This window comes from Esox lucius, chromosome 20 (genome assembly GCF_011004845.1).
Source record: "Esox lucius isolate fEsoLuc1 chromosome 20, fEsoLuc1.pri, whole genome shotgun sequence".
Lineage (NCBI taxonomy): Eukaryota > Metazoa > Chordata > Actinopteri > Esociformes > Esocidae > Esox > Esox lucius.
Window position 1 is genome coordinate 41,572,014 of NC_047588.1, and position 11,476 is coordinate 41,583,489.

An 11,476-nucleotide genomic window follows, 5' to 3' on the forward strand; every position below is an offset into this window, starting at 1 on the left:
TTCAACCTTTCTGTCCCATGTGCAGCTTTCGTGCAGAAGAATGCAAATTGTCTGCCAGTATTTTTTGATGGCCTTCGGGCCAAGGTAGCCCATCTAATCAGACGAACCAGGTGTGTGGATGGACAATTCAACGAAGTAGAACTTTGTTGGATTAACTGCACTGATGTTTGGTCATTTACTGTGTGTCCCATAAAGGGATGAACTCTCCAATAGGTTTCAATGCTGTACATGCTATGTATTGTTGTTTGTTACAGGTAAATGTTTACTGGATGAAGAATCCTGCAAGACCAAGCGTCTATAGCTTTGGGTGGTGCTAATTGAATACATGTAAATGTTGTTTTCTTTGTTTCTATTGTTTTAGTCTCTGTGTGGTGATTCTGTTATAAATGTAATGGATGAGTTTAAAATCGGTTTGTCTGGTTGGGATGAATATGGAAACTTGCCTTAGTTCAAGGTTCCTATTGTTAACGGAAGCTCATAACACACCTTCGTTCTATAGTGTCTTAAATACAGTAAACTTAGTAGACTGTTAGACTAGTTGGGAGGACGTTGAATCGTGTCGGTATGTAACTATGTTTGGTATTGTAACTTTATTACTTGATTGGAATAAATTGTGTTACTGGAATATAGATTACTATGGCATTCCTCATTCATCTTCATACTCCAGCTCGTAGGGCTGCTGGTAATTAAACACACATAAGAAAGGCTAAATGACTGTGAAAGTTGGAGTGCATGTTTACTGAATGTGTTAATAAATAAATAAAAGTGGTACAATCCTTTTTTTTATGTTATTTGAATTGGCAATTGAGCCTTCATGACTAAAGTGCTTTCATGACTGGACAGAAAGGAGGGGCAGTGCTTTTGTAACTAGGTGATATTTTTGTTATAGTTATAAAATAACCATATTTTTTCCTCTGTACTAGGGTTTAGTCAAGTTCTTCTTTTGATAATTATTTCACCTGCTTTAGAGAAAATTATCTCGCACGGCACCGATGATGGTAGGATACACAAGAACTGAACAGCCAGATCAAACAGGTGAACAATCAAACCAACCATGACCAATCAGGCAGTTCAGTGGAAACCCAAGCATTTCATTGCCGTAACTTGTAATTGCAAATGACAAAAAACCTTTGAACAGTGCCGAATCAAATCTTCATTTGTCATGTAAGGGGCATTTCAATCAATCACATTTATTTATAAAGCCCTTTTTACAACAGCAGTTGTCACAAAGTGCTTTTACAGAAACACCCGACATTAAACCCAAAGGAGCAAACAACAGTAGTGTTGAAAAAGGTTCTCAAAGGACTCACTGATGGGTTGTTAAACTACTCGATGTTGTGAAGCACTTGCTGATCTACTCCAATATATGAATGAATTACATCAATGAAAATAAGAATCAAAAATACATTAAATGACTGCGTTGTCTAAATTCAAGTATCCCCAGTCCTGAATACTCCTCTGTAAAATTCCTGATTTCTGGGCCTCAATAATCCAATCAGCATAGAGACAATCCTACATTTGTACTTTTGAATGGAATTAAGTATGTGAATATGCAGATTAAAATCTCTTTTTACGACCACTTCAGCCACCCCAGTAGTAGATCACCAAGGATAAATACCACTTCTCAGTCTCAGTGCTCATGTCCAGCCATGGCTACTTGCATGTCAAAACACCCCAAATTACCCATATATTTTCCCAATAACCCAACATGGTCAAAGTCATTCCACAGGTCTGTTGGAGACAATGCTAAAGGAAGAAATACAATAATGGAAGCCAATAATTAAAAAAAATTTCTAGACTGACATAACTTACTGTAGGTGCTAGTGTAACGTGTTGAATAAATAGCAGCAGAAAGAATGGCAGCAAATGAAAACCAAGGTAAGGACCTTTATGGACTTTTTGACAAAAAAGACGACACATAGGTAGCAGAAAGATGTTTAGCTTTACAGTACACAGCTATTCACCTAGGTAACTCTGCAGATGATTCTAGAAAATACAGGAATCATTTAGAAATATCGCAGTCATCACACTGTGCCTCAAAACAGATGGATCAATGTATTTTCTCTCATGTAACATAAGATTCATTTGATTAATTTGAAGTTGTTGGCGATGCAACAAGCACAATTTCATTTCATGGCATTGTATTTGCAGTAAGAAACAGTTTTCCCTAAGAACGCTCCCTTATATTGAAGATACAAATTAACCCATTCGGAATATAAATGTGGTTTTGCAATGCGAAATGCAAGTATGATATAAGATGAATATATGTCGAATACATTTAACTTTATTCAATTAACATTTCCGTTATCAAAATGTATTCCACCTTTATTTCAAAAATGTCCAATGTGTAAATAAAAACATGGTTGTAGGACTGTTTGATAAATAACACTTTTTTATTAGGAGTACGAGCATTCTCTATTCTATTTGAAACTACAACGTTAGGATAATGTCTCAGGTAGTGACTGGATGTTAGTTATTTTAGTGTTCTGTTGTGAGTACTCTATGATGAACAGTCAGTTGAGATCATGTTGGAAAGCACTTCCTACATTCACAGGTATGGTTATTGTCCAGAATGTTATTGTCCATTGATATAAACTGCTCAAAGAAATTAAGGGAACACATAATAATCACAGTATAAAACAAAGTTGATATCAATCTGTCCAGTTAGGAAGCATACGTGATTGTGAATTAATGTCACCTGTTTTTGTGCAAATGAAAGTGACAAGAGAACTGGAGAGGCAACAGCAAGACAACCCCCAAGAAGGAAAGGGTTTTGCAGGTAGTGGTCACAGACAATTGCTCTCTCCTTATCATTCCTGACTGATTCTTCTCGTTTTGCTAGTGTCCTTGTCACTACTGGTAGCATGAGGCGGTACCTGCAGCCCATTCCGGTTGCACAGGTAGTCCAGCTCATCCAGTATGGCACATCCATACATGCTATCGCAAGAAGGTTTTCTGTGTCTCCCAGTATAGCCTCAAGAGCATGGAGGAGATACCAGGAGACGGGTCGTTACACAAGGAGAGCAGGACAGGGACCAGAATCTGCTCTACTGTGCTAAGAGGAACAGGAGGAGCACTGGCAGAGCTCTAGAAAATGACCTCCAGTGTGCTACTTGTGTGCATGTTTCTGACCAAACCGTCAGAAACCGACTCCATGAGGGTGGCATCAGGGCCCAACGTCCTCTAATGGGACCTGTGCTCAGAGTCCAGCACGATGCAGCTCGATTGGCATTCGCCAAAGAACACCAGATTGGTTGGTCCGTCATTGGTACCCTGTTGGTACCCTTAACAGATAAGAACAGGTTCACACTGAGTACGTGAAAGACATAAGACTGGAGACGACGTGAACGCTGTGCTGCCGGCAACATCATCCAGCACCATCTCATCAGGAGCATGCCCAGATGTTGTCGGGAGCACAGTAAATATTTTGATCTTTAATATATTTACTTCATCGAGACCTGATGTGTGAATTAAGTGATCCCTTAATTTTTTGGAGTAGTGTATTTGGAAGGAAACTGGATGACTGGAACTCCTCTTCCCACAGACCAAACAAGATCAAGGTTTCTCTGCTGTGTGCACCCTTATGGCGAGTAAGTTCAGGTGATGTAATGAAACCTTTTCCACAGTCAGAACAGGAGTGAAGTTGATCTCAAATGTGTAAGCGCTGGTGTCTTTTAAGCTTAGCTAACTGAGAAAAAGTCTTCCCGCAGTCAGAACAGCAATAAGGTTTCTCTTTAGTGTGTGTGTGCATGTGAATTTTAAGGCTACTTAACCAAGAGAAACTCTTCCAACAATCAGAACAGAGGTAAGGCTTCTCTCCTGTGTGCATTCTCTTATGGCTTGAAAGTTCAGATGATGTAATAAAATCTTTCCCACAGTCAGAACAAGCGTATGGTTTATCCCCAGTGTGTTTGTGCTGGTGCCTTTTGAGATTATCTAACTGAGAAAAACACTTCCCGCAGTCAGAACAGCAATAAGGTTTCTCTCTAGTGTGTATGTACTGGTGCTTTTTAAGGTGACCTAATTGTGAAAAACTCTTCCCGCAGTCAGAACAAGAGTAAAGCTTCTCACCAGTGTGCACTCTCTTATGGCTAGTAAGTTCAGATGATGTAATGAAACCTTTCCCACAGTCAGAACAGGAGTATGGTTTATCTCCAGTGTGTTTGTGATGGTGCCTTTTAAGCTGACCTAACTGAGAAAAACCCTTCCCGCAGTCAGAACAGCAATAAGGTTTCTCTCTAGTGTGTATGTGCTGGTGCTTTTTAAGATAACATAATTTTGAAAAACTCCTCCCGCAGTCATAACAGGAGTATGGCTTCTCTCCTGTGTGCACTCTCTTATGGCTAGTAAGTTCATACGATGTAATGAATCCTTTTCCACACTCAGAACAGGAGTACGGTTTATCTCCAGTGTGTATGTGCTGGTGCCTGTTAAGATTAGCTAACTGAGAAAAACCCTTCCCACAGTCAGAACAGGAATAAGGTTTCTCTTTAGTGTGTATGCGCTGGTGCCTTTTAAGCTCATCAAACTGAGAACAATTCTTCCCACAGTCAGAACAGGAATAAGGTTTCTCTCCAGTGTGAATGCGTTGGTGAACTTTGAGGTTACCTAATATGGAGAAACCCTTACCACAGTCAGAACAGGAGAAAGGCTTCTCTCCAGTATGTTTGCGCTGGTGAGCTTTAAGGTAACATAAATGAGAGAAACTCTTCACACAGACTGAACAGGAGAAAGGCTTCTCTCTTGTACATATGTTAATGTGTCGTTTTAAATCTGATTCATTTAGGAAACATTTCCCACAATGGGTGCAGGGGGGAGGCTTCTCATCTTTGCAGTCTTCTTGTTGTTTCTCTCCAGATGTAGTAAATGTATCAACTTCAGCAATCTCATCTGTGTAATTAATATCAGAAATGTTCATTAGTGCAGTGATACACGTACAAATATACATAAATATACTGTATATAAATAAATTTATTATAATTCCACTTTGATAATATCCTGATGTTTTCCATAATTCCATGATCTATTTCATGATTTAATGATCAGAAGGGCAATGTCAATCAACTCAATTACTTTTCCCACCATACAATTTCAATGGGGTTGCTGAGGCAACCAGGGGGACTACCACAACCCAGGAGCCCCATTTCCCTGTGGGTACAGTTCCATGACATGAGGGTTTATGTATTCAATATCAAGTTATTTGCATTGGCCGAATTGTTGAACCTGGAACATGTTGAAAACAAGCAGTTTATTCTCATAAAGAGTTCTGCCCTGACTTCACAGTTTTATGATTTTGTTCATGGATCAAAAATGTGTAATTCCTAACAACCCACTTGATAAAACCAGTTCTTACCTTGACTAATTAAATCCTCAAAATTCTTCTCCTCCTGCTCTTCAACTTGTACATTCAGTCCCAGTATTTGACTGCAGTGTTCCAGCTTAACTGATGTCATCTCTGAATCCACCAATGAACACTTAGCTCCACTGTAACATTTAGAATCCAGTGACTCTTGTTTGGGTTCAGTGTGGAAGGAGAGCAGCAGGCTGGATTTGTCCTCCATCTGATAAAATAAAGACCCAATCAGACCCATACATGACAGATGAACATGTTAGATGGGATAAAATACACAATCGAGGAAAAAAAAAATAATCACAGGTTCATAACAACAGACCCAGGTCACAGATAAGGTGTGCTATATAATTGTATAGTGCAAAGACTTTTCACCATTATGATTTATTGTTTCTTCGGCGAGCGACAACTGATTTTCCACACCAATTAAATTCCCTTTTTCCTGGACCGTGTAAGAGGAGCCAACAAGAGTGAATGTCTCTGACTCGCTGACAGGCCATGTCCACTAGAGCCTGACTAAAGGAGTGGGCGACTAACTACCTATTGTTGTGGTAGATGACCAATATAGCATTGCAATCACTGGTGGCAATCACACAGCCTGAGGCGGCGGGCCCCACACCAAAGGCCCCTCCATGCATAACAAAAACCAAGCTAGGCAAAAACCAAAAATTGCTAATCATGACGTTTTGATAGATGACGAGTAAAAACAATATGTAAGCGGAGCTCAAAAGCACAGTAACAGTGTTGTCTGAACAAGCTCATGTGAAACACCCAAAAATTACATCCTTATTTTGACAAGCCAGAGAGGAAGACATCAGCATCTCCACAGACAAAACACTGGATGCTCCTCATGTGAATAGAGGCATTGTGTCTCTCCTGTAAAGAGAGATTAGTCTCTTTGTCCAGAGTCTGTCTGTCGAGTCAAAAATGTTCACAGGCAGTGCTTTGATTACTCCAGATCTGAAGCTAATAAATATGCGCGTTACCCTGCAATCAAGAGTCAAACTTTGACTCCGCCCACATTTGACCCCACCCACCGTTTTTTTGTCCATCTGAGGTTTGACAGTCACACACTGCATACAAACTCACATTTGTGCAAGGCACATGTTCAGGGCTGCCTTAATGCACGGCCTTACCGGGGCTTAAGCCCAGGGGCCTACGAAGACGAGGGGCCTATCATGAGCCAATAAAAAATCACATAGTTTAGAAATGTGTCAAATTTTCTGTCCATCACATGATATTCATGATTCTGGCTGCTGACTGATCCAATTTTGACATGACCAATGACGCTACATTACCATACGTTAGCATTAGGCCGTTGTCATGGTACCGTATAATGCTAGTGAGAATTGTGGGTAGCTAGGTCAAAATGTCAGAAAAAGTCAAGATCTTTTTTTTTTGAGAGCAGTGCTCAAAAAGAAAACAGTGAGAAGGAATTGTTTAAGCACATTAATAGCTAACAGGATTATTTAAACCTGCTAAAAATGAAGAGGCGAGCTCGTTAACGAGCAGTGCAGCGAAAATTAGGGGAGAGGACTACGAGCAGACAGGAGGACCGCTAACGTAACCGGGAGAAGCTGAAGAGGACGAGAAATGGATGAGCGTAGAGCCAACCGGAGATGGACAGACCAGAGGCCCGTTACCCGTCTCACCAGGAGAAGAGGACCTGGCAGCACGGGTAGATCCAACTGAAGGGGTTCACAATGGAGGAGACAAGTGGGCAGGATCAGGACGGGACGAGTCGGATGACGACCTCAAAAGCACTGACCGGGGTCTCTGGGGCCAAAAAAATACTGATGAACAGGTGCGTCTTTACTGGGCGAAAATGGGACCGGAATTGTGCCAGAACAGAGAAGCTGACATCTCTGCTTCAGAACGCCAATACAAACATAGAAGATTCTTCTCAAAGACAACCTTGGTAATGGGGAGTATCTGCCCAGGGAGTGGCTATGCTGCTCACCTTCCCAAGGCAGTGTGTTTTCGTTATTATTTGTTCATAATCAGTCTATACTGTTGTGCTTTGTTGTTACAGAACCACATATACATAGATGAAATTGCAAATCGCATGCTTTTAAATATTAAGTGCTCAGCATTTAACTAGCGTATACACTCACCTAAAGAATTATTAGGACCACCATACTAATACTGTGTTTGACCCTTTCGCCTTCAGAACTGCCTTAATTCTACGTGGCATTGATTCAACAAGGTGCTGAAAGCATTCTTTAGAAATGTTGGCCCATATTGATAGGATAGCATCTTGCAGTTGATTATCATGCTGGAATTAGCCATTAGAGGATGTGTACATGGTGGTCATAAAGGGATGGACATGGTCAGAAACAATGCTCAGGTAGGCCGTGGCATTTAAACGATGCCCAATTGGCACTAAGGGGCCTAAAGTGTGCCAACAAAACATCCCCCACACCATTACACCAACACCACCAGCCTGCACAGTGGTAACAAGGCATGATGGATCCATGTTCTCATTCTGTTTACGCCAAATTGGGCATCGCAAATGCTTTGCTGCATACCTCGGTTATAACGAGTGGTTATTTCAGTCAAAGTTGCTCTTCTATCAGTTTGAATCAGTCGGCCCATTCTCCTGACCTCTAGCATCAACAAGGCATTTTCGCCCACAGGACTGCCACATACAGGATGTTTTTCCCTTTTCACACCATTCTTTGTAAACCCTAGAAATGGTTGTGTGTGAAAATCCCAGTAACTGAGCAGATTGTGAAATAATCAGACCGGCCCGTCTGGCACCAACAACCATGCCACGCTCAAAATTGCTTAAATCACCTTTCTTTCCCATTCTGACATTCAGTTTGGAGTTCAGGAGATTGTCTTGACCAGGACCACACCCCTAAATGCATTGAAGCAACTGCCATGTGATTGGTTGATTAGATAATTGCATTAATGAGAAATTGAACAGGTGTTCTTAATAATCCTTTAGGTGAGTGTACATTACATATTTTGCCTGTACAAATGAAAATCTAAAATTGACGTTTTGGTAAATGTCTGTCTATCGTGACTTGGAAAACACATAGAAAGACGAGTTTGACCAGGGTCTGTGGCTTCAGGATGATGTAACGGTGCATGATGCATTTCTTATCATTTCTGTACTTCTTTACGGCTGCAACCACCTCTCTGTTTGTATCCAGCGAAGGACAGTTGCAGCTGTGTAAAGTACGTCTCTAAACTGGTTACGCACTGGATCATCCCTTATAACCCACTCTGCTTCATATCTAAGATCCAAGACAGCAGCTGGGACAAGATGCTTATATTAAAATTTGTGTGTAACGAGTGGAAAAAGTCTCTCATAGTGTAGTTTTTCAATAATATTATAGCCAATTAACAGATAATACAACTACTACCATATTTCATAAATATTATTGAAGATTAATTATCATTATAATGATTCTTTAGTTGTGGTTACATCACCGCACTCCCTCTCCTGCAATGTCCTTGGTTCTCCTAATTTCTCTAAGTAACCTTTATTTTGCACTAGTGGGTTTTATCAGTTTCTTTATTAAATTAATCAGTAAACTTAATGAAAGCTTAAGCAACAAGGTTTATATTTGTATGTATATCTATGTAGGATAGTTTCTATTAAGATTCGCTTTCGTTGATACCCTCGTGAACCTCAGCATGAGTGACCTTTAAGGAGACGAGAAGGGGTCGGGTTAATAGCGTTTGACTCCGCCCACATTGAGCCCGGCCCGGAACTGCATACTGCAGTCAGGGTATTCCCCCGGACAAAAAGTAACGATGTACATGCTAGCGGCCTATACGTCTACATTGTCAAAATGCGCGATGGGAATTATAGATGAATAGATAAATTATTACATTTTTTGGTCAACTGAGATCCGAGTATTTAGCCCCGGACGCCCAGGACTAACGACGCCACTGTCGAACTGAAAAAGACACATAGAAAAGTCCAATTGTTAATCACTTACCATTTCAGCTACTTGGATTCTTGCTTGTATTTCAGGAAATGAACCTATACCGAAGTTCGGTAACCAAATCTTAGCCTACTAACAACGAGCTCCATCACAATGAATTCCGCTTCATCTTCTTTAATTTAATGACAGTTGGCAACCAACGTTTCTTGTGCATTACCGCCACCAACTGGACGGGAGTGTTGACCAGACACAAGGAGGAACGTCTGAGTCTCCCCCATTATTTTTGTGTCCCTATAGAAACGAAATACATAAATACTACATCAAACAGCATTATTCCTTAAATCTAATATAAATCATTCCTTTTCATCCCATAGCTATGACACTGAAGTAGATGACTGGGTCGAGCATCTGCAAAACTGCAGCCCTTGTGGGGTGTTCCCGGTCAGTACCTATCAAAAGTGGTCCAAGGCAGGAAAAGCGGTGAACCAACGACAGGGTCATGGGTCGGCCAAGGCTCATTGATGCACGTGGGGAGCGAAGACTGGCCTGTGTAGTCTGATCCAACCAACAATCTTTTGTAGCTCAAATTGCAAAAAAAGTTAATGCTGGTACTGATAGAAAGGTGTCAGAACACACAATGCCTTGCATTTTGGTGCATATGGGGATGCGTAGCCACAGACCAGTCAGGGTGTCCATGCTGACCCATGACCACTGCCGAAAGCACCTACAATGGGCAGGTGAGCATCAGAAGAAGGGGGCCTTGTTTGATGAATCACGTTTCCTTTTACATCATGTGGATGGCCGGGTGCGTGTGTCACTTACCTGGAGAACACATGGCACCAGGATGCACTAAGGGATGAAGGCAAGCCGGCGGAGTCAGTGTGATGCTTTGGGCAATGTCCTTCTGGGAAACCTTGGGTCCTGCCATTCATGCAGATGTTACTTTTACACGTACCACCTCCCTAAGCATTGTTGCAGACCGTGTGCACCCTTTCATGGCAACAGTATTCCCAGCATAATAATGCGCCCTGCCAAAATGCAAATATTGTTCAGGAATGGTTTGAAGAACACAACGAGTTCAAGGTATTGACTTGGCCTCCAAAAAAATATTATATCCAACGACGATAATCGTTTAAATCAAATGATTTCACCCTGCTGGATAATATAGTTCAAAATGCATAGTTTTATTTTAACAACAGCCACGCGGTTCTAGTTCTGATTTGGTGTCTATGATAATGTTTTGATATTATCATCACACCAATTTATTATCATCAACTCAACCTTAGCTATTTGTGTACTTCAAATTGTTTTGTGTTAGCATAAGAATGGCAGCAAACGAAAATCGAGGTAAGGACTTTGTTTTTTTACAAAAAAGACCATATATAATTAAGACCAGGCAAAGGTAGCACAAATATGTTTTGCCTTACAGTACATAGCTATTCATCCAGGTAACTCTACAGATGATAATGATTATAGAAAATGCAGAAAAACATTTCAAATACAGCAGTCGTCACACACTTTGCCTCAAAACAGATGGATCAATATATTTTTTTCTCATGTAACATAAGATTCATTTGATGTTTTTAAAAAGTTGTTGGCGGTGCACCTAGCACAATTTAATTTTATAGTTCATGGCATTGTATTTGTAGTAAGAAACAGTTTTCCCTAAGAATACTCCCTTATATTGAAGTTACAAATGAACCCATTCGGAATATAAATGTATTTTTGCAATGCGAAATGCAGGTAGAATGTAAGATTAATATATGTCGAATACATTTAACTTTATTCAAAATAAATTTCAGGTATGAGAATTTATTTCACGTTTTATTTCCAAAATGTATAAATACATTTCAATTTTGTCCAAATGTATTTCAAAATAATTAATGTTCACAGTCCAAAATAACATTCATGTAAGACTTGTTATATTTCTTCACTTCATAGCAGACCTGAAAATTATTTTACCATAATTTCAACAAGGAACACAAACGGAGACTAAGATCTCTTTGACAGCTAAACACAGGTGTCATTCCCTTAGAGGCCTCAGTCTTTAGAGGATATTGGACCTGGCAAGAACTGTGGGGTCCCCTTAGGTGTAACCCAAGGGTTTTTTGCCAAAATCAATATTACAACCAATAATATTTTCATTTTCTCAATTACACTATAAAACACAAAAAACACACGAGGATACAATAGAATGTATCTAAATAATATGTCCCTACTACTATAA

At 40.2% G+C, this 11,476-nt stretch overlaps 2 protein-coding genes across 4 annotated transcripts in view; one reads left to right on the top strand and one right to left on the bottom strand.

Moving 5' to 3' along the window:
- LOC105027450 (zinc finger protein OZF-like) overlaps positions 1 to 11,476 on the top strand; it is a 541,343-nt gene that overhangs the window by 301,832 nt on the left and 228,035 nt on the right. The window lies entirely within an intron of this gene.
- Positions 3,167 to 9,407, bottom strand: LOC105027451 (zinc finger protein OZF-like). The gene is made up of 3 exons (XM_010899559.3): positions 9,304 to 9,407; positions 5,354 to 5,561; positions 3,167 to 4,890 (listed from the first exon to the last, which is right to left on the bottom strand). Exons 1-3 carry the CDS (start codon positions 9,304 to 9,306, stop codon positions 3,650 to 3,652), a joined length of 1,452 nt encoding a protein of 483 aa, XP_010897861.2. The 5' UTR covers positions 9,307 to 9,407; the 3' UTR covers positions 3,167 to 3,649.